Source organism: Emericellopsis cladophorae, assembly GCF_022114955.1.
Source record: "Emericellopsis cladophorae strain MUM 19.33 chromosome Unknown NODE_31_length_266811_cov_117_018179, whole genome shotgun sequence".
In the NCBI taxonomy this organism is placed as follows: domain Eukaryota; kingdom Fungi; phylum Ascomycota; class Sordariomycetes; order Hypocreales; family Bionectriaceae; genus Emericellopsis; species Emericellopsis cladophorae.
In genome coordinates, this window is record NW_026250956.1 from 53,209 (window position 1) to 79,012 (window position 25,804).

General features: G+C 54.4%; 10 protein-coding genes across 10 annotated transcripts; 5 read left to right on the forward strand and 5 right to left on the reverse strand.

Annotated features, from left to right (window-relative positions):
* Positions 1 to 425: 425 nt before the first annotated feature.
* Positions 426 to 2,002, reverse strand: J7T54_000131 (uncharacterized protein; the record flags this gene model as incomplete). The annotated part of the gene is made up of 6 exons (XM_051507385.1): positions 426 to 505; positions 935 to 998; positions 1,138 to 1,278; positions 1,351 to 1,454; positions 1,548 to 1,933; positions 1,992 to 2,002. The coding sequence occupies 6 exons, from the start codon at positions 2,000 to 2,002 to the stop codon at positions 426 to 428; spliced, it is 786 nt and encodes a 261-aa protein (XP_051361348.1).
* A 1,098-nt stretch (positions 2,003 to 3,100) lies between these two features.
* J7T54_000132 (uncharacterized protein) lies at positions 3,101 to 3,937 on the forward strand (the record flags this gene model as incomplete). The annotated part of the gene is made up of 1 exon (XM_051507387.1): positions 3,101 to 3,937. The coding sequence occupies one exon, from the start codon at positions 3,101 to 3,103 to the stop codon at positions 3,935 to 3,937; it is 837 nt and encodes a 278-aa protein (XP_051361349.1).
* Positions 3,938 to 4,926: 989 nt separating this feature from the next.
* On the forward strand, positions 4,927 to 5,683 carry J7T54_000133 (putative DIP5-glutamate and aspartate permease; the record flags this gene model as incomplete). Its single annotated transcript, XM_051507388.1, has 3 exons — positions 4,927 to 4,980; positions 5,097 to 5,515; positions 5,620 to 5,683. The coding sequence occupies 3 exons, from the start codon at positions 4,927 to 4,929 to the stop codon at positions 5,681 to 5,683; spliced, it is 537 nt and encodes a 178-aa protein (XP_051361350.1).
* Positions 5,684 to 6,404: 721 nt separating this feature from the next.
* J7T54_000134 (uncharacterized protein) lies at positions 6,405 to 8,035 on the forward strand (the record flags this gene model as incomplete). Its single annotated transcript, XM_051507389.1, has 2 exons — positions 6,405 to 7,113; positions 7,158 to 8,035. The coding sequence occupies 2 exons, from the start codon at positions 6,405 to 6,407 to the stop codon at positions 8,033 to 8,035; spliced, it is 1,587 nt and encodes a 528-aa protein (XP_051361351.1).
* Positions 8,036 to 8,924: 889 nt separating this feature from the next.
* Positions 8,925 to 9,657, reverse strand: J7T54_000135 (uncharacterized protein; the record flags this gene model as incomplete). Its single annotated transcript, XM_051507390.1, has 3 exons — positions 8,925 to 9,317; positions 9,390 to 9,504; positions 9,563 to 9,657. The coding sequence occupies 3 exons, from the start codon at positions 9,655 to 9,657 to the stop codon at positions 8,925 to 8,927; spliced, it is 603 nt and encodes a 200-aa protein (XP_051361352.1).
* Positions 9,658 to 9,984: 327 nt separating this feature from the next.
* J7T54_000136 (uncharacterized protein) lies at positions 9,985 to 11,838 on the reverse strand (the record flags this gene model as incomplete). The annotated part of the gene is made up of 4 exons (XM_051507391.1): positions 9,985 to 10,352; positions 10,403 to 10,797; positions 10,846 to 11,695; positions 11,751 to 11,838. 4 exons carry the CDS (start codon positions 11,836 to 11,838, stop codon positions 9,985 to 9,987), a joined length of 1,701 nt encoding a protein of 566 aa, XP_051361353.1.
* A 1,494-nt stretch (positions 11,839 to 13,332) lies between these two features.
* J7T54_000137 (uncharacterized protein) lies at positions 13,333 to 13,968 on the forward strand (the record flags this gene model as incomplete). The annotated part of the gene is made up of 3 exons (XM_051507392.1): positions 13,333 to 13,645; positions 13,708 to 13,786; positions 13,899 to 13,968. The coding sequence occupies 3 exons, from the start codon at positions 13,333 to 13,335 to the stop codon at positions 13,966 to 13,968; spliced, it is 462 nt and encodes a 153-aa protein (XP_051361354.1).
* A 3,572-nt stretch (positions 13,969 to 17,540) lies between these two features.
* J7T54_000138 (uncharacterized protein) lies at positions 17,541 to 17,952 on the reverse strand (the record flags this gene model as incomplete). The annotated part of the gene is made up of 2 exons (XM_051507393.1): positions 17,541 to 17,771; positions 17,884 to 17,952. 2 exons carry the CDS (start codon positions 17,950 to 17,952, stop codon positions 17,541 to 17,543), a joined length of 300 nt encoding a protein of 99 aa, XP_051361355.1.
* A 1,231-nt stretch (positions 17,953 to 19,183) lies between these two features.
* J7T54_000139 (uncharacterized protein) lies at positions 19,184 to 22,973 on the forward strand (the record flags this gene model as incomplete). Its single annotated transcript, XM_051507394.1, has 9 exons — positions 19,184 to 19,277; positions 19,326 to 19,636; positions 19,728 to 19,815; positions 19,866 to 20,031; positions 20,085 to 20,283; positions 20,345 to 20,551; positions 21,218 to 21,295; positions 21,419 to 22,263; positions 22,313 to 22,973. The coding sequence occupies 9 exons, from the start codon at positions 19,184 to 19,186 to the stop codon at positions 22,971 to 22,973; spliced, it is 2,649 nt and encodes an 882-aa protein (XP_051361356.1).
* A 195-nt stretch (positions 22,974 to 23,168) lies between these two features.
* Positions 23,169 to 25,241, reverse strand: J7T54_000140 (metallopeptidase; the record flags this gene model as incomplete). The annotated part of the gene is made up of 3 exons (XM_051507395.1): positions 23,169 to 23,911; positions 24,310 to 24,759; positions 24,830 to 25,241. 3 exons carry the CDS (start codon positions 25,239 to 25,241, stop codon positions 23,169 to 23,171), a joined length of 1,605 nt encoding a protein of 534 aa, XP_051361357.1.
* Positions 25,242 to 25,804: the final 563 nt, after the last annotated feature.

Sequence of the window (25,804 nt, forward strand, 5' to 3'; positions counted from 1 at the left end):
CTGAGAAGTACCATTGTCTTAGGGGTGGCCGGCGGGCTAGGAAGGTCAGGATATCGTCCCGCGGCCTGGAGGCGTGCAAGGGTGGCCTAATGTTCAAATGGGTGGTAAATAATTTGTGCGAGCGATGTCCGATATCGTTCCTTTTTGTCTTGATCTTATATTTTGCACATTGCTATAGAGACGTTATACTCAATTTCTTATTTTACGGGTAATAATTCACTGATGGGTGCATGTATTTTGCGCCCGTGTTCACTTGCTCAGCAATCCTTCTGTTATAGTTACCCAAGCAACAGTCACCTAGAGATGGCAAAGATGTACGGCAGAAAGAACTTCTTGCAAGGCAAGTATGTTGATGACACTAGGCGAGGCGCCTTTATTTCGAGCTCAGACGGAATATCTGCCATTATGCACGCGAAGAAGCACTCTTAGGGCCCTTTTGAGGGCCAGAACAGGATGCCAATGTCGGCTGGAGGAGATACATCGAGCACATAGTCGAACCCGGTTTCTACAACGGTCGTCAGTGAACATCTTGACCTTTGCTTGTTGACTCTTACTGCAAACATTGGTAAGACTCATGCAGCAGGACCATTGCATCAAAAGTTTTCGGCATAGTATGTTGTCGCGTATCTCTACAATAACGCCCCAAGGCACATGCAATAACTCTCAAGTATATCCTTACATCTTATATCTATAATAACGCCCGAACATGAAAGCAATCGTGAGCCCCGTGACGCCATCATCTACAACTTTGCCCACACACCCATCGAATCACGTCTCCTCTTCACCTCCCGGGCAGTAATCAGAAGTGCCACTCCCAAAGTCATGCAAGTCGCCGCGAAGACCTGGGCATTACGATAATTCCCCCCGCTCACCAGGGCTCCCGAAACCGGAGGCCCGATGAGAACACCAAAGCCGGTCACAGAGTACACCATACCAAGCAAGGTTCCTTGCTTCTGGACATCAAACTTGACGGCACCCAGAGCGGAAGGGCCAAGTGACTGGATTCCACCCATGGCCAGGCTGAAGGACACAGTCCACGCGTACAGCCCTTGCAAGGTGTCAACAGCAGACCAGAGATAGATGATCAATGCCGTGGATGCAACGTGGCCTATTTGAAGGTTCAGTGCGCCGACGTACTAAGCTAGGGGCCAGACGGCCGATAATCCCGATGCCGTTGAGGACGAGCAAGAGATTCAGAGACTCGGTGTACGTCAACCCTAGGGTGCTCCGAGCATATGTCGCCAGGTAGAAGATGGGGAAGAAGATGCCGACGAACGCCTGGGTGCCTTGTTAGCGTTGAACAACCGGTTTCGCCGTAGGTACGCCTATGAATGAGGGTTCAAAGCATACCAAGAAAGATCCACCGGCATACAAAGTATACTCGGGAATCTTGAAGGCACTCCAGTCTATCAAAGGGCCTTTGGCGTGAGGCGTAGCCCGGGGCTTGATAGTGACTAGAGCCAATGCCAAAGTCCCCATCTGGATAAATCCAATGGCTCGCATTGTCCATCCGAAGCCAATGGTGGGCAGCAGCGTTCTCGCCATACTTGGGAAGATCAGCCCACCGACAGTGCTGCCGCACGTTGCAACAGCCAACGCAACCGCTCGCTTCGTCGAGAAGTAGGTCGATATTACCGCCATGACCGGTGTGAAGATGAGACCGCTGCCCAGGCCAGTGCATACGCCCTGAGCCAAGAACACCTGCCAGTATGCAGTAGAAACTGATGTTGCGAATGCTCCGAGGATAATCAGGGCAACGCCTGTAACCACTGTGGTCCGAAAGTAGCCCGCGTCGGTCAAGATACCGCCTACGCTGCCCATGAAAAAAAGAAGGAAGACTTGGAAGGAGCCAATCCACGATATATTAGAAGAAGAACGTGCAAGGGCTGTGACGTAATGAGTCTGGAAGATGCCGAAGGATACAAAGACACCCCTATTCGAGTTGTTTAGTGATTCTGCGGTACACCTGTTTGCGGCCCACGAGTGCTTACCATGTATTCATGATGACGAAGAAGCCCGAAGCCGCTAGGTATCATGTTAGGCTGCTGCATGGAACGAGATCCGGAGACGTTTGAGGCAACTAACTAGACATCCACGCTCGAAGGCCGCCATCAGGGGGTGGCGGCAGGCTAGGGTCTGCCGAGAGAACCGGTGCTATAGTATCTCCCATCACGCTGCCACCGGTGATGGCGGGCTGATTTTCTTCTCTTCGCAACTCATGATGCACCGAAAGCATTTGCCGAGACGTTATTGGGCTCCTGGACTCGACCGTTGTATTTTCGAGACTTGGTCCGAGCATCGCAGCTGTGCATGCAGGCAGTGGAATAGAGAATCGGGAGACTAGAATGAATGTAGAAGACTATAATTTCGGTTCAGAAGAGATTGAAAAGGAACGATAGGCAAAGAACATATCATAGGCTTCGACGGCCTTAGGCTCTCTGTAACTTGACAAAGGAGCTATGGGTGGGTCATCGCTTAACCCAGGGCCCGTTAACATTACGATAGCAGAACTATCGGGAAGAAGTATTTGACTAATGTGTCTTTCGTTATAGGAAACGAAAGCAAACATTATATCACCGCCATTGGAAGTTGTTATTAGATTCTTACGTGTTTGATAGCTTAATAATGTTGATGTTGTTGTTACTATTCGCGCTAGTGTGGTTTGATGAAGCCAGGCCCAATCCGGTCGTAAAACCCGTGAGCAGCACGGCAGAGATCTAGACAGAGATCGCGAGAGGATTTTTATACCCGATGAAGACGACCGAGGCAACGAAAATGTGGACTTCAAGGATTTAGGTCTTCCGCCTGGCACGCGTATTGGTACCTAGATTGAATAAGCAACTTGTCATGCCAGGTGATTACCCAAAAAGGCTGATAAATCATTCGAACCTCATATATTTGATCGGGCGAAAAGTTTCTGTAGCGTGCTCTATGACGACGAGGTGGCCCAGGTCACAGGCCAAGAGACTTGTACATAAAGCTACATACCTTCTGTTCTCACCGAAGTCCTTTCGTCAGCACAGCACCGCTACCGATCACATCATATAGTACACATCAGAACAAGCTCCTAAATTCCTCCCAAATCCACAGCACACCAACCATGCCCACTTGTCCCGGTTTCAACAGCAATGTCAGCATCACTTTCATTGGTACCGCTACCGCTATTCTCGAGGTCGACAATGTCAGGTTCCTAACTGACCCGTTCTTTTCACCGGCCGGGTCATATTACGACATGCCAGGCAGAAACGCTCGCCTGACAGTTCGCCAGGATCCCGCACTCGCGCTCAAAGAGCTCCCTCCCATCGACGCCGTTCTACTCAGCCACGAAGACCACTGGGACAACCTCGATCAGCTCGGCCGTCACTTACTTGACGGGCGACACGTTTTCACCACCATGGACGGCGCCAAGCAGTTGGCCCCTCGGCCAGGCGTCGTTGGCATGCAACCCTGGCAAGAGAAAACCGTTGTCCTGGGCGGCAAGACGTTCCGCATCACAGCCACGCCTGCCGACCACGTGCCCGGTGACGAGTGCACGGGCTTCATTCTCACTACGGACTCCTTCGGAGTCTCACGTGACGGCCGCCCCAATGCCCTCTACTTCAGTGGGGACACGGTGTACATGGAGGAGCACCCTCAGATGGCCGACAAATTTCACATCGCAGCCGCCATACTGAATACTGGCGACGCGAGGGCTCAACTAGAGCCACCACCCGCACCACTGCGCCAAATCACCCTAGGTGGCAAGGAGGCGGCCGACATGTTCCGCGCCATCAAGGCTGACTATATTGTCCCCATGCACTTTGACGCCTGGGACCACTTCACACAGCATCAAGACGGCTTGGCCGAGGCGTTTGAGCAGGAGGGTGTTTCTGATAAGGTGATATGGCTGAATCCCGGAAAGCCTGTCAAGATCCTTTGCGATGGCTTCCAGAAATAATGTAAACAATCAACAATGTAGATACTTTAGATAAAAGTTGTTCTATTTGCTTCGTCTGCTCTCCTGCATATACACGGTCCTATTGTTGGCCTTGCTTTGTGAAAGCTAAATTGACCTACGGGGAGCCGAACTACGGCTGCTGCTCCCCACTGTATAAGCTCGAGTCAGATGGGGTGCTTCTCTTGGCCCGCAGACCACGGACGGGCCTCTCACGTTCGAGCCAAGCGTCGCATCGAGAAGGCCACCAGAGACTGACTATGCGTCGCCCTTGGAGGCTCGGACGACACGACATGTTTGTGTGGAAGAAAAGCCACGGGAACAATTCATCTGACTTTGCTGGTTCTTAAGAACGAGGGTGTGATCACCCCGCCAAGCAGCCTGGCCACATTCCTCGATCCGTCTCAGACACGACTCGCCCTGGGGTAAAAAAAGCAGTGACATTGAAAGCGTTGGTGCTGTGAAGGGCTGCCCCGGGCGGTTATTAGGTATTCAGTAGTCTCGACGCCTGCTGCGTCCCGAATCTTCTCTCCCCGATGAGCGTGGACCCCTAGGGCCAAGGAGTCGTCATGGCGGCATTTCGCACAGCCACTAACAGCCCATGGCATTGCATTGATTATTCGCCAGGCCGATCGCTTCTGCCCGCATGGATGCACATCAACAGGCAGACCCATCACGGGACCTCAAGGGCGCAGCCTGGTCTGGGGTCTCAGAAGTGCGTGCAAGGAGGCAGACATCTCTTATCAGCATGTTCGTCCCCTAGTGCGGGCCACTTACACGCAAGCGGACAAGATTCGGGGACCTTGTTCGTTGGCCATGAGGTCTCCTAGTATTGCTCGTAGAAAACGATTCGCCCCCCTCTTCTTCGATGCGACGTGAAGTCACTCTTCCCCTTCTCTCTCTTCCTCTCATCCCGCCTGCTTGTGCGTGACGCGAAAGAAGCACGCCCCAAGACCTCACCTCTACATCCAGCACATAGCACCACCCCAACCATGGGTCGCTCGTCGTCTTGGTCCATCAGGACGCCTGGCGGCTCCGGCTCGGGCGTCGACAACAGGAAGCACCAGTTCGGCGGCAACTCCCACGCCAGCATGGACATTCGCGGCCCCAAGACCTCCGAGCACACGTGACTGTACCGTGGTCTCAAGGCGCGCCACATCAGCATGATCGCCATTGGCGGCGCGCTGGCACCGGTCTCATCATCGGCACCGGTGCGGCCCTGGCCAAGGCTGGTCCTGGCTCGCTCTTCATCTCATACACTTTTATCGGCGCCATCGTCTTTCTCCTCATAGCGGCCCTCGGCGAGATTGAGATCTTCCTCGTCGCCGGCGACGAGCCCTTTGACTGGCGCACCCTCATCACGGGCTATCTGGGCATCCCGCTGTACCTGCTGCTCCTCTTTGGCCACATGCTCGTCAAGAAGTCGCTGGCCATCGCGCCTAGGGATGTCGACTTTTACACGGGAAAGGATATCATCGATCGCGAGGAGGAGGCCTTCCTGGCCAAGAAAGAGAAAATGGCCGCGAGCAGGGCCGGGTGGAACAGGTTCTACGACGGCTTCCTGCCGCCGCTGTTCTTGAGGTTGGCTGTTCCAACGTGTACATGGATAGATACCTGGCATGTTTATCCGTGAGTGCATGTGGTGAGTGCTGTGTTGAGTGCTGTGTGCTGTCCGTCTCCCTCAGGTTGCTGTCGCGACCCGTGACGCCAGAGTCCGATCACGTGCGCGGCGCTAGTGCCCGAGCTTAGACTCCAGCTGTAGGGTAGTCTCACCAGTACCGTCCTGAATCCCCTCCTCTCCGGCTCTCACATCGGCATCCTCCTCCAATCTCCACACATCTCCACCCAGCCAGCTCAGTTCGGGCGTCTCCGCGCGTGTGCCGTGCTCGGAAGCCTTGGCATCCTCGCGGTATTGAATTATTGATCGCCTGACTCGCAGTCTTGCCCTTTTTACGTACCAGCAACCCAATCTCCTCCACAGCCATGCCCCGACTCTGGCTGTCGTCTGCAGACAGCACCCTGCTCACGGTGCGCACGAGGTGACAAGAGGCTAGTCTCACCATCTCCAAAGCAGTAGCAACAAGCAGACTGACAGACTGACAGTCTCCTCCCCAAAGATATGGAGCCGAAGTCCCGATCTTATCGCTTGAGGAGGAGGGATGCACCCCGCAACTCGGCATCAGTGTCGCGTCCCCCCTGGCACTGCGCAGATACCGCAGATAAGAGGCGTGCGATCTCGGCCTCTCCAAATAAGAACCCCAATTGCAAATAACAAGAACCACGACCCAATGCGGCCCGCCTGAGAAAACGGTCCCTGCTTCGACGCACCATGCGATGCGACGTCATTCCCTCAATTTGGCTGCGGTTTGAAACTCTGTCACGACTCTTCTCCTTGCACAATTGAACAATCGCTCACAGACCACCGCAAAGCCGCCACCACCACCACCACTACTAGAACAACCAACCCGCCATGGACGACCAGAGACGAGGTTCCGCAATCCAGGCGGACCAGGCGCTGGCGCGTCTGGGCTACAAGAGCGAGCTGCCGCGCAACCTCAGCATGCTGAGCGTGCTGGGCCTGTCCTTTGCCATCATGGCGGTGCCCTACGGCCTCTCGACGACCATGTACATCACCCTGACCAACGGGCAGGCCGTCTCGGTCCTCTACGGCTGGATCTTCGTCTCGCTCATCTCCCTCTGCATCGCCGCCTCCCTCGCCGAGATCTGCGCCGTCTACCCGACCGCCGGCGGCGTCTACTACTGGAGCGCCATGCTGAGCACCCCCCGCTGGGCGCCCCTCGTCAGCTTCGTCGACGGCTGGCTCACCCTCGTCGGCAACTGGACCGTCACCCTCTCCATCAACTTTGGCGGCGCCCAGCTCATCCTCAGTGCCATCAGCATCTTCAACGAGGACTTTGTCGCCAATGCCTGGCAGACCGTCCTCTGCTTCTGGGCCGTCATGATCGTCTGCGCCCTCGTCAACGCCTTTGGCTCCCGCTACCTCGACATTATCAACAAAGTGTGCATCTACTGGACCGGCGCCAGCGTCATCATCATCCTCGTCACCCTGCTCGTCATGGCAAAGGACCGCCGCTCGGCCGAGTTTGTCTTTTCCCACTATGACGCCTCCGCGTCCGGCTGGCCCGAGGGCTGGTCCTTCTTTGTTGGTTTGCTGCAAGGTACGAAAGATACTGATTCTCCCCTTCCCCGCTGACATGCGTAGCTGCATACACACTTACCGGCTACGGCCTGGTGGCGGTCATGTGCGAGGAGGTGCAGAACCCCGAGCGCGAAGTCCCCAAGGCCATGGTCCTGTCCGTCGCGGCCGCCGGCCTCACGGGCGTCCTCTACCTCGTCCCCATCCTCTTCGTCCTCCCGGATGTCCAGATGCTCCTCGAGGTGGCCAACTCGCAGCCCATCGGACTCCTCTTCACGACCGTCACCGGCTCCAAGGCAGGCGGTTTCGGGCTCCTCTTCCTCATCCTTGGCATCCTCATGTTCGCCGGCATCGGCGCCCTGACGGCCTCCAGTCGCTGCGCGTACGCTTTTGCCCGCGACGGCGCGATTCCCGGCTACCACCTGTGGAAAAAGGTCAACCCCAAGCTCGACATGCCGCTGTACGCCCTCCTCCTCTCCACCGTCGTCGACTGCCTCCTCGGCTGCATCTACTTTGGCTCCTCGGCCGCCTTCAACTCCTTCACCGGGACCGCGACCATTGCCCTCTCCACGTCCTACGGCGTCCCCGTGCTCGTCAACCTCGTGCAGCGTCGCAAGGCCGTCCGCCACTCCGTCTTCTCCCTCGGCAAGTTCGGCACCGTCATCAACGTCATCTGCGTCGTCTGGATCGTGTTTGCCTGCGTCATATTCTGCCTTCCCGTCTCGCTCCCCGTCGACGCGAGCTCCATGAACTACGCCTCTGTCGTCTTCTCTGGCTTTGCGGCCATTGCGTTTGCGTGGTACTTTTCCTACGCGCGCAAGAATTTTACGGGCCCGCCCGTGGATAGAGAGGCCATGGACACGGTCGACGGGGTCATGGCGGCGCCGCATTCGCCGAAGGAGGGTCTCGGTGACGAGAAGGCCGTCAAGAGCAATGCCTCTTAGTCCAGACGGCGTCTGCCCTGTTTACCGCTGTATTATATGCCGTTTATAGCCTTGAAGATCTGATATTTTGCACGTGCCATGTTGGCGATCGAGTCCATAGACCCCGCATGTCAAATCATCAGACAGTATCCGTCGGCATAATGTTATTGTTTCACAGCACTAATCCAAGCCCATTGAAATCCTTTTTGCTCTCTTTCAAAGTTGGTACAGATCTTCCAACACCATCTGTCGCCAACCTTCCTCTTTCTGCCCAACACTCGCCATGGCAAACAATCAAACGCACGGCACGCCGGGCAGAGGCTCATCAGAGCCAATATCCTCTACACAGCAACGTGGATATGGGGAGCTTGGATCCGACCGCAAGTGATGAGCTCTTCCGCCACATGCTGGTGACTTGCCACCAATGCATTTCAAAAGAAGAGGGCGGCCCTGAACTGTTGACGGAGTTGCTGAGGCAGAGAGCCCTCAATATCTGCAGGTTGGGCATGCTCAAGCTACAGTTGATCCTCTACAAACCACCTCTCGCGCTACCGACAGGAGAGTTTCCCCTGATGGAAGAGTATGCCCCAGTAGGGCCATACAGGATACCAGCTTACAATGAAATCTGGAGTCTTGATGAGCTCCAAGAGATGGTGCGACGCTACATCTACTGCCTCCATGTACGTGAAAATGAAAAGAGGTATTTCATGGATTGGCTTCCGTAGTCATTGGATGGAATAAGTGAAGGAGACGTGAAGCTGACACTTGACCTGTGGAAGTGGTTACGTGACACTGCGAACGTGGCGGGAGAGCAGCCCCAAGTCTTTCTCGAATGGGCACTGTCTAGACATGGCGGGGAGCTTCATGCCGTCGCTTGAATTCGCCGTATAAAATTTCTATCTATAGATGTTTAAATCAACGCTTGAGGAGGTTGCGCGTTGCCCTCTCGCTGACAACGATCGACGTGAGCCTTGATCCTCTCCGCCGCCTGCTTCGCCTGATCACCCAAAGCAGATGGCTCGTCGGAGAACTTCAACCAGCCGCCTCCAATGGCAGTCGCACAATTCACACCGATCCCGGGGTTCGACACTTCATCCCGGGAGGAAGATGTCGCTTTCTGTGCGCCAGTCTTTCTCGGGTCGAGAATGACCGAGATGAAAGGCGATCCACGCTTGCGCGCCGCCGCCTGAATCTCTCTCTTGATCGATAACTCATACGCGTCAGGAGCGCGCCTGTTGGCGAAGATGCAAGTGAGATGAGGTCGGGAGTCTTGCGTGGCGACGTACTCCAATGCCACGCGACGCTTTGGTATGGTCAGTTTGGCTTCGTCATTCAGGAATTGGAACCTTGCGGCAGGGTGTCTGGTGTTACTCACACATTCCTTTGACATCTCCAAAAGATGTTCTTGGTGCGCTGCTTCCTCGGCCTTGCCGAGCTCCAAGCCTGCGGTCATATTCATATCGAGGACCCCTGACTGAGGGAGCAAGCGCCTACTCTTGGTCAGACCTGATGGCCATCTGCGTAGGGGAGGCAAGGTTCGTGACTTACTGCAGCTCCTCGGCAACCCTATTTTTATGTTCGTGGGGCTCGCCGTTGATATAGATGAATGGGTGGTCGGCGGGGTTGTTCTTTGCTTGGGACATTGCTGTTGATGTCGTTTGCTTGTCGTAAGATGACTTTTTTTCCTCCAACACAAGATGATGAAGCCATGGTCTCAGGTTCTACAGTAACCCTCTGCTAATCAAATTCAGTATGCCCGATGACATCCTTTCGGCGCCTCAAAGCTAAAGGGGCCTTGCCACAACATTAAGTTAAGTTCAAGATTAAGTTCCACTGGACAACGCACCACATCCCTTGGCCTCACTGACACGTATGTACTGTGATCTTATGGCATGATATTCTTCATTCAAAATTGTATCTCGTGATCATTACATGCATCATACATTCTGTGGTCGCTTTCCCGTGCTTACTCACGCGGTAGGCTCGGCAGTAGGCAAGCAAGAGCAGGCAGACGACACTCGAGAGACAACATTAGCACCACAAGCCTTGGAGGCATACTCGGGCACAGCAGCGACGTCAGCAGACCAGCCATCAGTCCAGTCCGCGCAGAACTCTTGCGACTCGGCCAGACGGCCGTTGACCGAGGTGGAGCGCATGGCACGCAGACAGTTGTCGGCGTTGCACTTGTGTGTCTTGGGGCATGACTCGCGCTTTGTCATCTTGGCCAGGTACGCGCCGCGCTCAATGGTGTTGATAAAGACAAAGCCAGATTCGAACATGGCGTAGTGGGACCAGGAGCCGAACATGTCAGCGACACCACCGCCAGGAGCGCCGTCGTCTATAAAATGTCAGCAATGGCCACAGTATAGTCGCATCAGAGGTCCTCACCCTCGGGGTAGATGTCCAGGTAGGCAATCTCGCAGACAGAGTCACCAGTGGGGTCCTCGGGGATCGACGAGATGTCGTACACCCGGTACCCAGCCATGTACGAAGACTGGTGGGCCAGACCGTCTTTGATGTATTGGTTATGGTCTACCGCCGGGACACTCGATTTGTACAGTCCTGTCTGCTTTGGTTTTTCGAGGTCCTTGATGTCCCAGATGTAGGTGACGCCGTGGCCGTCGGCGGCTGGGCCGCTCTTGTAGATCTCATCGAGCTCGTCGTCCATCAGGAGGTACTCCTGGTTGTTGGGGTCAAGCACCCATCCCTGGTGAGTGTAGGTTGCACCCTCGTAGGAGGTTATGGAGATAATCTTGTTCTCCGTCTTGTCGGACACGTCGTAGCTACCATGGTCAGCCTTGGAAGCCACAAGTCTCACAGCGACAACTTACATAGTCAGAGTGTCCTCGTTGTATCCGTAGCAAATGTCTCTGCCTTCATAGCGCTTGTCAGGGCCACGGTAGACCATACACTGCGCGTCGTGGACGTAACCATCGTCGCCGTTGCAGCCCATGTAGGTGGGTTTGGTCGGGTCACTGAGATCGAAGAAGATGAGGCCAGCCATGCAGCCAGACCTGCGAGGACGCGAGCCGACAGCGACACCGTAGCCGAGCTCCTCATTGATCACAACGTTGTGCGAGGCACCCTCGGGCAGCTCCTGAAAGTGCGAGGCAACATCCTTCTCCACGTCAAAGATCTTGACCTCGCTGCCGTCCAGGTCGAGCAGGGTGGTCATGTCAAAGATCTGAATACCATGGTCGCCCAGCTCAGAACCGATGAGCATGTAGTTTTTGTAGCTGCGAATCTCCTTCCAGAAGGCATCATCGTTGGTGGGAGCAGGGCAGGGCAAGAAACCCAGCTGGAGCAGGCGACCCTCCGGCAGAATCTCGAGGAACGCGGTCCCGTCGTACATGCCGTTGGCGACAAACTCACGTTTGCTCTCGGGGTCGGTCCAGCCCCATGAGGAGCTGCCGGTGAGGAGAAGGCCGTTACCACCCTCATCCCAGCCGTTGGGCGAGCCCAGAGTGGCGTGGTTGATGAAGTCGTAGAGGTCCATGTTCTTGCAGCGGAAGGTCTGCAGAGGGTCCCCCTTGACAGCCTCAATCTTGCCGTCGATACACTTTGTGTAGTTGAGGCGAGGCCATTGGGCCGAGTCGAGCAGGCCAGCGTCAAACTCGGCCCTCCAAGCAGCCTTCTTGCGTGCCATGCTGTCCATATGGACGACGCCGCTGTCGTAGAGCCCTGTCCATGTTAGATTGTCCATGTCTCCCAGGTTTCTCGCCGTCTGGCCACATACTGGATGCCTTGGAGTCGTCCTTGGGGAGTTCCCTAGCCACGGCCATGGCGGTCATGGCCGCACCGGCGGAAAGAGTCGAGAAACGCATGATTCTTGGGGTTCAATCAACGACGCCTTGCAAGAGACAATGCAGCGTGAACCTCAGGGATACGAGCATGACAGCACCCTCGTCTTAAATACTTGCTGAGCCATTCACACCCTGGACAGCCGTGCCATTGCCAAGCTGGCTGTGAGCAAGCCCGATGACTTCTACCCACGCATTGTTCTCGATAAGACGCACGATGCTGCCAATGGGCACGAACTATTTCCATTGTTGCTAGTATCGGATAATGGGAAATTGGGGACCTTTGGAGAAGCAGCAGCCTCTTTTCGGATCTTGGCTGGTCACTGCATGGAAAACGCTTATCAACTGCCTCTTCAGGCAGGTCGGCGTCGGATCTAGACGGTGAAGATTCCAATCACGCACTTTGCCCGGACACAATGAACCCCACTGTCCAAGGCGAGGCTCGCGAGGAGACAGCATCCCGGGGCTTCTTGTCGGGACGCTTGTTCCTGGGCGCCAACGACTGCGCATACTCTCTGCTAACTGGGCAAAGGAGGAGGAGGGCGGTCGCGTGAATCGCGTCGCACTGCATGCGGCTTGAGGCGTGGTGCTCCGGCCGAGGCCTGGGAATATTAGGGTCTATTGCTTGGCTCGGGTAGCGTGCCAATAAAATGCCGCTTGTTTATGCTTGAGTTATGCTTACACCGCGCGCGGGCCCCTGACAATTATAATGACAGTTGTCTTGGCGGGAGACGTTCGACAGTGACATGCTATCTGTACATGCGGCTCGCTCCTTGGACGCCTCTGGCTTCATTAGACTCAACAACACATAATGATTCGAACTATACTTTACTTCTGGGCCAATTAAATAGTCTTTCGTGGGATTTGGACTTGAGCCACTTTGACTCTGGGCCTTATCATCAAGTGCACTTGGCTAACCTTTTCAGCGTGGCCCGTTTCCCTGGCGACTTTTTCAATGATGGTGCTGGCCCAATGATGCGAATCGGCCGTCGCTTGAACAATTTCAAGTCAAAATTGATAGATTGACTTTCAGGACATTTTATCTGATCAGTTGCCCTTAGAAACTCGCAGCGCTTTCCTTGGCTCACAGCAAGATTGACATACCAGCATCCGATTTCTACACCTCACGCCTTGCTCCTCATCAACTTTATCATGAAATGGCCGTGAAATTATTTGTGGCGAAAAAATCCCTGGGTCAAAGCTTACTTATAGTGCGATCGGCAGAAGACGCCGATTAGTTTTGAAGGGACCTGTTTGGGTTTCAATGGGCTGCGTCGAATTCGACTTTGGGGACACAAATGCTCAAGAATTTCTGGTAGAAAGATCATTGGATGGACACTTACGGGGCTAATGATTTAAATATGGAGGAGCCCTTCTTGATATCACAATCATAGATTATTGATCGTGTACCATGCCCTTGACTCGTTTGACTATACCCTCCTTCTGCCCCGATATTGAGCATCCACCATCGTCATCAACCACTGCGCCCACAGCGACAAACCCCACCACATCACCATCATGCTTGTCTCTCGCTGGAGCGTTGCGCTCACGCTGGTCATGAGATTCATGGTAGCTTCCTCATCTGTCCCCGGTGCCTCCTCAAACCAAACCTCGGGAGCACGCCCTACAGACACTACTCGAGCGCCACGCGCCTCGCAGCTTGACCTTCTCCATATGGCTGACGTCGAGGACCTGAAAGAATCTGGCGAGAGAGCTGGAGATACCACTGACATTCTCGAAATGGCCATGGTGGCGTTCGAGGAGCACGGGACGGCTCCTGCGCTGAAGGAGGCCACACCCCAAGGGACGGGACAATCGAGCTCAACTACGCGTCCGCCGGCCTTCCTTCACGTCCATCCAACATGATGGACGACAAAATGAGGGCAATCACAGACGAATTGCTCTACGAGCTGTCCTTAAAAGACCTTCTCAAGCGCCGCGCAGCAAAGGACCCCAAATGGCTGCTCTGGAAGTCAGACGGGTGCACAATGTCCCTGAACAAGCCATTTGGGTGGCCCTTCAGGGTATGTCTTTGAAGTTGCTTTCTAGGCCATTGTGACTTGCGTACTGACTTGGACGCCCAGCAAGCATGCTTTCGTCGCGACTTTGGCATCAGAAACTATCCGCTTCAGAGGCGGTGTGGATGGGACGTAAAGAACCGTGTTGACAGGCAGTTCTTATATGAGTATGTCCAATGTCCAAGTCGAGATTGGCATCTGCTGTCAAGGGTGGACAGTACGAGGTACGTCTGTGCCAGTACGGCCAAAAGCCTCACCCGCAACTCATACAATATCGTGGCAGAGATATACTATGCAGGCGCACGCCATTTTGGATGCAAGTTTCTTGAAATTAGACTACCGCGAGCCTAGCGAATTTCGCGTATATTGAAGCTGAGGAGGGCCGACGAGGAGTGTCAAGCGTTGTTGAATAGTAAGGCAACTCTCGCGATCATGAATAGCACCTTCATGATACCCTGTTCCATTGCATACCCGTGCAAAGCACGCCTATGCCTTGTTGTGAAAGCTTTGTCCTCTAGCAGCATCTACTCCTGGCACAAAGTCGCTCAAGAAAGACCATTGTGTCCTTTGCTTCCATCTTTGCTGCATAAAGTCGTTCGCTTTCCGAGGGCACAAGTCGGCCACCTCCAGGATTGCCGGATCATTTGCTTTAGTAACCCAGACGTTGTCGAGCGCATCGAGCTTTTGTATCTTGTCAATGGTCTCCTTGGTAATGGCGACGTCGGCGTGCTTTCCCTAGGCCGTTGGTTCGAAGAATGGCGAGTCACGTCCTTTTTCCAGGCAGACCGCATTCACAACATCAGCCAGACACATACCGCTGTCTTGCAAAGGGTTAGGGGATATGTCGTCCGCGAGGGGCGTCCACTTGTTCGGACGCAACTGGCCCAGGTGGTGAACGCAGTCAGCGCCCAGCAGGATGAGGGAGTCGGGCTCGCCCGTCACGCGCGCCAGTGCACACGTGTGACCTTGGCAATGAACGGGTGCGTCGAGAAGGTAGAAGCTCTGGTCTCCAAAGTAGTCCATGGCAGGCATCCGACCAATCGTCAGGTCAAACTCGTTCGACGTGATCTCACGCACGTTACGACCGGCGAAATCTGATTTCCAGGACGACGCTTCTAGGCGCTGTCTGCGTTCACCACATGGGCCAGTTGCACGCCAATGAGTGGACGCCGCTCGTATGGAAGTGCGCAAGTGAGGAAGGCACACGCGACCCTGGCGAACGTATCCGAACTGGCTTGCAGCACCCCGATAGAGTACTTTCGATATCACGAAAGCGACTAGTACAATCAAAAGCTTTTCTTTTTACTCTTGACGTTTTTATGTGCGAATCCTTTTGACATTCGGTGATGCAGTCGATTCGGGATGTACATGCCGCAAGGACTTGCCTTCCCTTCGATCTACTCCTGCCTCAAGTCCTCCGCCAACTCACAAGTGTGGGAAGGAACCAGACCAAAATTCTTTTTCTTGCCGGGGCCTCCGCTCTTCATTGTACTCCCATCTCCATAGTTTCTTGATAGACACAGCGCCTCAATACCACAACGCTGCTTTCGAGATTCTCACGAACTCATGCATTCGTCAAGACGCAAACATCAAAGTTCCGAATGAGAAATGAAGCCCGCGAAAAAAAACTTCGAGATTAGACCGTGATGAGTACAGGTCTGACGAGGACGGTTGTGTGAGCATGGAGCCTCTGTCCAAGAAGGATATTCCAGTGTCTACCAGAAGATATGGCCTTTGAAACACATCAAAGGCTTTGGGGGATGTGACAAATTCCCGATCCCCAATCACAGACAGTACTTTGACGAGTAAGTTACCCAGTTTTTGCGAAATCACCCACCCAATGCTAATATATGATATTTCAGGGGTAGTTGAGACAGATTGCCGAATCGTGCCTCCTGTCGCGACAATCTACGAGAAGAGAACGCCAGAAGATGAAGCAGCTGAGAGCGAGCAAGATAGTGATGGAGATGGCGAAAACGACGATGACGAGTTTACTCTCTCTGTCGAAGAGCAAGAGATGCAAGACGAAGAAGAAAGTGTTTGTGTCAGCCTCACGGACGACAAAGTGGACGATGAAATCCGCGAGCTGCTACCCCATTCGTTCAAAGACGTGGAAGACGATGAATTCTTCAGCACAGAAACGCACGATGCGATGGGAGAGATCACAAGCGAAGAGAGCGACCAAGAGGCAATTGATTTTCTTTCACGAACATCCCGCAAGCGCAAGCATCGAGATCGGATCACTCAACCAGCGACAAGGGATCGACAATGGCCAGTCGTTCCTGAAACTGCTGAGGAATGGATTGCTGGGTTTGACCGTCAGCATAGGAATGTTGTTCTTGAAAACGACTTGGACTTATTGAGGTTCCAGAGCAAATGTGGCGCTCTGATTCAGAGGCTATGTGTGAAGATGATGATGAACAACAGATCAGAAGGGAAGGAAGATGATGAATTCTCTAGCTGAAGAACATGCTGATGCTATGAAAAGAGGAAGAACGCCATAACGTGAAGATGCTGCTTTTGAGGGCAGCTGTGGGCCGAATGTGCAGCCTGACCAATCGGGACAGTGACTGGTCTGAGAGTCACTGGGCCTGACACACAACACTGTGAGCCAGCAGCCGATCAGAAGAACGAAGCTATTTGACTGGATGAAAAGAACTCGAGAAGAACGGTCGATGACGCGAGGTTTCCGAAATATCTTGGTTGCAATATCGCCTGAAGACCTCACAGATGAGGTATTCAAGCATATGCCCCAACGAACACAGAAGGTATTGGCCAAGCCGGACTTGTCGCCTGCCGATCTCCTCTATTTGCCTAGCTTCCCTGAAAGATACATTCACCGGGCTGCTTACCTCAATGTTCCCACTCGCCTGAAAATGGAACAGATTGTGCGCGGCGAATCTCCCTGGACCGGTTTAGAGATCAGAAAGTCTGTCGACGATAAAGCTACGAGCGGGACGGTGGAAGCCGGCGTCTATGTCGGATCCACGAACGCTGCCGAGGGTGCCTGGGCGCGCACAAAGCAACACGAAGCGGTGACCAACAGAGGTGGAAAGGATCCTGGACAAGGCCGCAGTCCGAGTTTGCATTACGCCTTCGCATCACAACTCGATGTTGTGCTCAACTTTCGCGCGGTCGCCACCTGGACCAATCTACATGCATCAGGGGATCCCGTGGTTCAAGACCTCTCTCGATGGCTATGCGTATTTGTCGAAGCAATCATGATGGCCTACCTCGGAATATACGATCGCAAGAATCGATGCGGTATCATGTCCCAGATATTCTCTGACGATTCATATGAGCTTTGTGGGCCATTCGAGCCATCACAACCTGGGAATTATGTATCGCCGAAAACACAACTTCAATAAACGTATAATGGTGAAAATCCTCACAAGATTCCTTTCTTCTTGGGAGGCTGATCGTTTCACAGCGGCTGCGACCCTGTGCTTGGACAGCGTGCAGGTATACAGAGGCATGTTCGTCACACCACGGAGAGCAAAATCGACAAAGGTGCTTCACTCGGGCTGAGATGTTTGGAGAAAAGGTGTACACAAAGAGAATTGCAGGAGCAATGGCGTAGGAGATGATATAAACAGCTGAAACAATACTCACAGTGAACATGGGCATAATAAAGCATTTGTATTCCTTGTTTAATCCTGAATTGCGCGGCCCAGAAATATGCAATTCATATCCCCGCGCCTCTTTCTATTACTGCGCGTCGCCGGTCACCTGCGGCTTGAAGAAGACGGTCATGATCCCGTCCACCTTCAACTCCTCTAGGAGGCCCTTGACGGCTCCGTGAGCGGGACACTCACTCTCATAGAATTTCATGTCGTCCATGCTGGCGAACTCAGTTTTGGAAACAAACGTGTAGCCTTGTGTGCGAGGACCTTCTTCAGCAGGACCGGCGGCCATGCTAAGGATGTAAGGCTTGCCGTTCTGGAGAGGCCGTCAGCATTCAAATTGGACCTAACAAGCAGGAGTGGGAGGCACTTTAAGTGAGACACGGGCGACAGGATTTGAGGGGTTCAGTATTGGATCGTCATCATACCCTTTGGTTATCAGCAGCCATCTTACGGCACTGCTTCAAGAACCTCTGCTGGTCCTCAGCCCTGGGCATTCTGAACATCGTCACACGATGTATACGCTCAGCGACAGTGGAGTAAAAGCGGTTGTGTCGATGATATCTGTTCCTACTCGCGTTCTTCTCATTGAAAGCCTTCGCCATGGCAGTCAATGATCGATGGGCTTGCGGAAATTTTTGAAGCGACAGCATTGTGGCTGGGAAATCAAAAGCCTGGTCAATGCGTGGGAGAATAATTGAACTGAATTGAGTTGTGATTCTGTTCGACTTTAGCGAGGACGTCCCCGCCCACACATCGTTCGATCCTGTTCTAAGATGGGCGGGAGATTGTTATATACAAGCTACCTACTCCGCTCTTATACGTGTATGTCGATTCCTTGAGGGGTATAGCCGTCTGAATAAACGCTGAGATCTATCATCAAAGCAGGGGTGGCGGCTTTCAGAACCAATAGTCTTATGCAACGCAGCCACTGAACTGCCGGCGGGCTCCTACGGTCCCATATTTGATTACATGCCCAGCTATCAGTTCTTATATACGTGGGTCAAAGCTGTCTCCCAAGCCTGTCAAAATCGGGTTTCCACCGCCAAGTTCCGCAAAGAGGATCAGAGCGCAGGGAAGATGCAGTGAGACCAAGACCTAAGGAATCCACTTGATCCTTTGGATCCTGCGGTTCCACAAGGATTAGCTCCGCATGCGGTCTTAAGGCCTGAGCAGCTGTTTGATGATTCACGTAGAATGGCAATCGATTATTCAACCTTTCAGTCTCTCCGCGTTGTCGCCTTCAAGCACATCTCATCGCGATCAGCAACTTGACACCTGCGTCTCGGAATTATCAGAACTCGAACCCATTTCCATTTCCAACAGTCGAGCGCACAAATGTTGGCCTCAAGCTCATCAGGGCGCTTGCGGGTGCTCCTGCGTCATCCCCGGAACAAAAAGGCTGCTTCATCTTCACGTTTTAACACAATTCGAGGCGTACCTTGCTGCAACACCAGGTATGCCGGGCTCAGCACTTCCTCCACAACCCTAGACTTAAAGAAGTCAGCGCTGGGAGATGTCACTGATTCCAGCGCCGTTCTCCATCCAACTCTGAAGAAAGCTCCTCTGCAAGTGGTGGCGGCCAAAGGCACCCACGTGAGATTCTCGAATGGCCAGACTATTGAGGACACTACATGCGGTGCAGGAGTGGCTTGCATTGGCTACCACAATGAGAGAGTGAAGAATGCCATGGTCGAGCAGATTAACAAATTCTCCTATTCCAATTCAATGTTCTTTGGGCATCCGATAGGCGAAGAACTAGCTGCGGAGCTCGTGGAGGGGACCAAAGGGGCGATGTCCAAAGTGTACATGATGTGCTCTGGTAAGTCATTACGGTTTGAAATAAGCCATAAGGTCTGACCACAGCCAGGCGCCGAAGCCGTCGAGTCCGCCATGAAAATGGCGAGACAATACTACATGGAGCTCAGCCCCAAGCAGCACAGGCGCATCAACTTCATTGCGCGCGAAGGTTCTTATCACGGCTCAACTCTGGGCTCCTTGTCATTGAGTGGTCACGTCGGAAGACGGAAGCTTTTCCAAGACATGTTGCTCAAGAACATTCACCGTGTATCAGCTGCCAACGAGTATCGGGGCAAGGCCGACGACCAAACAACGGAGCAGTACGTGCAGCAACTGGCAGCTGAGCTAGATCACAAGTTCCAGGAGGTTGGGCCTGATACGGTTTGCGCATTCGTTGCTGAGCCTGTTGTGGGGGCGGTCAGTATTGATCTTCTGCACGCTCATGCTCTCTGCTGATTGTGTTGTGCTCCAGACCCTTGGCACAGTCCCTGCCCCTGCGGGCTATTTCAAAGCCATGAAAGAGGTGTGTGAAAAATACGGAGCACTCCTCATTATGGACGGTTTGTACATTCAAAATCCGCATTGCTATGTGATGACTGATCATGAACAGAGGTCATGTCTGGAATGGGTCGTGTTGGATCGCTTCACGCGTGGGAGCAAGAGGACGTCGTCCCAGACATTGAGACCATTGCCAAAGGTCTGGGAGGAGGATTCGCACCAGTCGCAGCTGTTCTCATCAACCACCGCGTGGCAAATGCGTTGACAGATGGGAGCGGGTAAGTCGTCAAGGCTTGCGACTCCTTTTTTCCGAGTCTGACATCCGCACCAGGACGTTCTCCGACGGACACACATACCAAGGCCACCCTGTGGGATGTGCCGCCGCACTGGAGGTCCAGCGGATCATCAAGGAAGACAATCTGGTGGACAATGTTCGCGAAAACGGCAAGTATCTCGGCCAGCTTCTGCACGAACACCTAGACGGCCACCCGTATGTGGGTAACATCAGAGGCAGAGGCTTCTTCTGGTCGGTAAGTCTGCTAACGCTGTTGGATCTGGTCGAGTATGACTTCGAAGCTAACGGATATGAAGCTTGAATTTGTTGCGGATAAAGGGTCGAAAGAGCCATTCCCGCCATCAGCCGGCATCGCGAGCAAGGTTCACACGACCGCGCTCAACGACACAGCCATCAGCTTGTATCCGGGCACAGGCACCAAGGACGGTGTGAATGGGGACCATGTCCTGCTTGCCCCTGCTTACACAAGCACGAGGAAGGACGTTGAGAGGATCGCTGACAAGGTGAAGGAGGCGGTGACTCGGGCATTCGAGAAGATTTGATGGAGACCGGAAGATGCACGCGACCGTATCTGCCTGTGAGCCAGTGCCAAGAGGCAGTCTTCCTCATGGGAGAGGAGAATGATCTCGTCCAAGTTGATGTGGTCCGTCCTTGTATCCATAGAGTCGTCACACAACGCAAGGAATAGACCAAGCGAAGGGCTTTTTGGAAGTTCGCAAGAGAGTTTGCTCACCAGCGGCGCGGCAAGGCGTACTTTTTATCATCATCATCTTATGCTGCTTGCGTTCGAAAATCAAATCGCGAATCTCAAGGTCTGGGTGCCTGCAATTGTGCTCATGGATAAAAATAGTGAACATTCAGCCTTATGCATTTGTCCGGCTTAGCGTCCTTGGCAGCACAGGGGGCTCGGGGCCCTAAGTCCAATCACATCGCCAGCGGATCATCAAAGGACCGCGTTTGGAGGCTCGATCGCGACCCCCCTGCACGGAGCTTTCCAGTCTGGGTCTAGACCCGTGTGACGCTATGGGCTAGTGAGTCACCCGGCTACGCGACTGGCCAGGCAGAGATGACCTGACATATTTCTCCTGCATCTTCTGCCTCCTCTAGGCCGTAGTACCTCTGCTTTAATGTGTCTGCTACCCCAGCTGAACGTCGCTGACCATGCCAAGGCCGAAACCACCCCTAACCGAGCATTCTGGGATCGCAATTTCACGAGATCCGTCCAGGCCTGCTGCAGCAATCTCTGCGTGAGTTTTCTCTCGCTTGGAAGCTGAGCCCATGCCCGCGATATTAATAAGGGCCCGGAGCGCGCGCTCCCGCGCGGCTCGCCCACCTGCCTCTCTCCACGCTGATCACATCGCCCCGCGCAGCATCACCGCCAGACAGCATCGCGATTCAAGATGAGGCTCACTCATCAACTCGCGGCTGTGGCTGCCTTTGTGCTGCCAGCCGCTGCGACGCAATGGACTGTCACGTCGTACTATGTCGCCACCGAGACGACGTCTGTCTGGACCATGTATGATGAGACGTACACGGACCTGATGACCTTTGGTCTCCAAAAGACGTACACGCCTGACGAGGATGCTGCAACGTCGACGTCGAGCTACATCTACACGTATGATGATCTCAAGGTTGTCGAGATCTACGTCGACCCTGCCAAGATCGAGGAGGACCAGATTGTGACCTCGACCTCGTACGAGTACTCCTACGACGCCCCAGAGACCTATTACGTCCAGAACATTGTCTACACGGCTCCGACGTCGTGTCCCACTGCTTTCACTGTCACCACGCGGTCCACCTTGGCTATTCCCACCGAGGTGCTCGACGGCGTCAGCTTCGAGTCCCTGTCCACATCCTACTCCACAGACTACTATGGAGATAGGTACACGTACGTTGACGCTGTCGTGCCTGACAGTCTAATCCCCACGTCGTCCAGCGACTTGGCCGACGACTACGTCTACTCGTACTATATCGCCGACTGTCGCAACCCTACCGCCACGGGTGATGCGTTCTACGGCCCTTCCTACTGGGGCAGCGACGACGACGACGACGACTCTTCTTCTTTCACCAGCGGAAGCAGTGATGACTACGACTCCATCTGGGGATACCAGCCCCTGCGGACCTACGTGATCGTCGTCGCCTCGGTCATCCCTAGTATCTTCCTCCTCGGCTTCTTCGAGAACTACTTTTGGTTCCGGAGGATGATGACCGGCAAGTACGTAACAGTGTCTAGCTCCTCTAGTACTCCAGCTAACCCTCCCTAGATTCTCCCTCCGCTTTGGTACCTGCTGCTGGATTTTCCTCCTCCTGCCGGTCATGTGCTTCACGCGCCAATGCCCAGCCCGTGACTCAGAGACGCAAAAGGCCCTCAAAGCCCAGTGGAAGCAGACCGGCTTCGGCAAGGCGCTGGGCCTGTGGTTCAAGCACGGCTTCCGCCATCGCTACCCAGTCGATTTGCTCGGCGTGAATCCAGTGTACAACAACCCAGCGCAACCACAGCAGCCTCCCATGGGCCAGCCCTACCCTGGTGGTCCCCCACCGCCCGGTGGCTACATCTACTACGGCCCTGGCCCGCAGCCGGATGGCTCCATGTCTTCTCAGGGCGATGCGAAGGGAATGCCGCCCCATGGCATGCCACCCCATGGCATGCCGCAGCCTCCACCAGGCATGGTCATGTATTATCCTCAGTATCCCCAGCAGGCGTACATGCAGCCCCAGCCTGCTCCCGCTCCCGGTGCGTCACCCAGCTCGCCGAGCGTAGTGTCCGACGCAACGCAACAAGCCCAGTACGCGCCCACCCAAGCGACGGCACCGAGCCAGGACGCTTCGGCGCCGCAGACAGTTCCGCAGCCGCAGGAGCAGGAGCAACATTTTCCCAGTGGGCAACCGGGGCCTTCTGCGCCTCCGGCTACGCACCAGCAATGATTGCGAGAGGCATGAGGAGTAGGGTAATGCATATGTACTCTTCTCGGCATAGCGCGCTGGAGTTTGTGAGCGTTTGGATTCAGCATATACCAGATCACACTAGATCATCTCATACCGTACCACACTAGCATAGCATAGCATAGCACGCTGGATTATCATCCACTCTTAATATATATTCACCACCATCCAACCATTCTATGACTGGCCATTCCGAAACGGGAAGCTTTTGACTTGCCGCCACCAGCCACGATCATATCTCCACAGGATCAACCCCTCGACCACGCCCCGACTTTCCGCAAAGTCACGCCTCACCTCATCCATACACCGTCCCACCCGCTCCTTGTCGTCCTCCTTATTCAGGATTGTATAGTGGCCCTTCCACTTCTCTCGTCTGTCCTGCTCACTCAGAAAAGGCGACCATTTCTCCCTCAGTTCCGCGCGTAGGTGGTTCGCCTTGGCTTGCGCTGGCTTGGAGATGTTGACGCCCACCCCTTTTCCCATGGGATACGCCCCCATTCCTGACGCGACTACGTCAAAGGGTGAAGCATGCCCTGCTAGGATAGCAACGTCATCTTTCACTTGTTGTAGTTTTGCGCCGGGCAGAGCGTGGAATAAGGTAATGTGCGCGTTGACTTTGAGCAGTTTCTCTGGGAACCACTGCCTTCGCAGTGCCGTCATGGTCTGGTGATGAGTCTTGTCCGTCCACAGCGTCAACACGTAGTGATCTTCACCCTCCTGTGCTTGCACATTGGGCTTATGCTCATCGCGACGCTCGTGTTTTTGTTGCGCATGGTCGGTGTGAAATGAGGCCGCCTGGATGTGTGACGCTGGTGATGCGCTGTGGGAGACGGCTACCCTGGAGGTTGGTGAGATGGTGTTCACAGTCATGCTTCGGGAAGCGCGCTGCAAAGGTTGCGCGAGGCGAAGATGTCGCATCTCTTTCGGAAGGTTAGCTTGTGGAAAACAGACAATAGCAAACACAAAAAGCCCGAGGACTACATTCCGAACATAATAAAGTCTTGACGTCACTGTCTCTGAGCGGCCTGACTTAAAATATCTTTACGTCAGTTTGGACTCCATTGCAACGACAGACTCCTCGTCAACTAGTAGCACTAACATTTATCATTACTGCGTATCGAGTGGACGCATCATCTATGTCTATATCCAATCCCATGATTATCTTCAGGTATCTCATGACCAAGTCAAACCCAGCAGCAGCTCCAAGCGATGCTAGTATCAGTCATTGCCCGTCATCGCCCAGGGCCATCATTAGAGGCTAGGTACCTCGCTTAGGTGCAGTGAGGAGTGCCGTCGGCGTGGGTGTGGCAGTTCTCACCACCAGCGTCACCATCGTCGGCCTCGTCCGCGGTCGCGGTGGCCGAGGCACTGGTGGTAGTGGCGGTGCTGGTCTCCTCTTCCTCCTCCTCGGTCTCCTCCTGGGTGCCGGTGCAGCCGACGCCGGGGACGGCAATGTCGTAGGCCCAGGCATCAATGGCAAACATCTGCAAGATATCCGAGTCGTAGCCGGTCAGCTCGGGCTCCTCCTTGGCCATGCGCAGGGCGTCATTGTAGTCCTCGGCGTAGTGGTGGACCAGGTCCTCGGAGATGGCGGGCACGTGCAGGACACGGTGCAGCAGGTCGACGGCCCAGTAGGTGTTGAGGGCCGAGTTGGCGACGGTGAAGCCGTGGGCGCAGACGTCAAAGAGGTTCTTGCGAACCGAGAAGGAGAGGTCGCAGATGACAGTCTCCTGTGTGGCGTTGTCGCCGCGCCAGTGACCTGCCCATCCTGGTATGTGTTAGTGTCGAGTCTTCAAGTCATATCGCGGCCGAAGCCTTTCCATTGGAAATGGACTTACCATCCTGGGTGGCGCAGTTCTCATCAGGGTCGTCGCAGCGGAAGGTCATGGCGGACTTGTCAGCGGCCACGACACGATCGAACCAGCCAATGGGGATAGCGGTCGACGAGTTGCCAAAGTACTTCTTGACGAGGTCGCTCTTGTCGCCGAAGCGGAGCAGGTGCTCGCGGGCATGCTGGGCCAGCTGCACAGTCTCGTCGAGGGCAAACTCGAGAGCGGCATGCTTGGTGGCGTTGCAGGACTCGTGGATGGGGTACTTTGTCTCCCAGCCCTCGGCCCAGTTGTAGACGCTCTTGGACTCGCTGGTGGCCTCAGGACCGGTGGGGAGGACGGTGGTGGGCGCCTCGCGGGGGACCAGAGGCGAGGCTGAGGCCGTGGCAGCAGCCAGGAGCAGGGCAACTCGGTACATCATGTTGATGATTGGGTGAGAAGGGTTGGATAAATAGGCTGAAGGGAGTCCAAGGGAGGTGCAGGCAAGCCGGTGAGAGGTGAGAGGCTGGCTGATACTGCCTTGGGCCGGCCGGCCATGGTCAGCCTTTTATGCATGCCGTTGAGCTTGATCGCAGCCTTGCCTCGCCACTTGATGGCTCCAGTCTTGTTCGATTCCCCTCTTCTTCGTCACCTGAAGAATTTTCCGACTGTCCATCTCCGTCTTCTTCTCCTCTCATGATGGTCATCCCACGCTTGGCAGCCCGCTGACGATGGGGTCGCTTCACCGTGGTCCCAGTCCAGAACCCTGCCCGCGCCATGTGCGGAGTACTTAGCTCGGGCCTACTATGTAAGGTTATAAGGTCAAATACTTTCTCAGTGGTTGAATTGGGTTTTACGATGGAGATGGGCCAACTTAATGGACGATAGAGTTGGTCATCCGGGTTCTCGCGCCTCTCCACATTCGGCATGCATCTGGGTGTCCATCAAGGGACACGGACGGGGTGACCGCAATGTTTGGCTTCATCTACCAACCAGCTGAAGAAG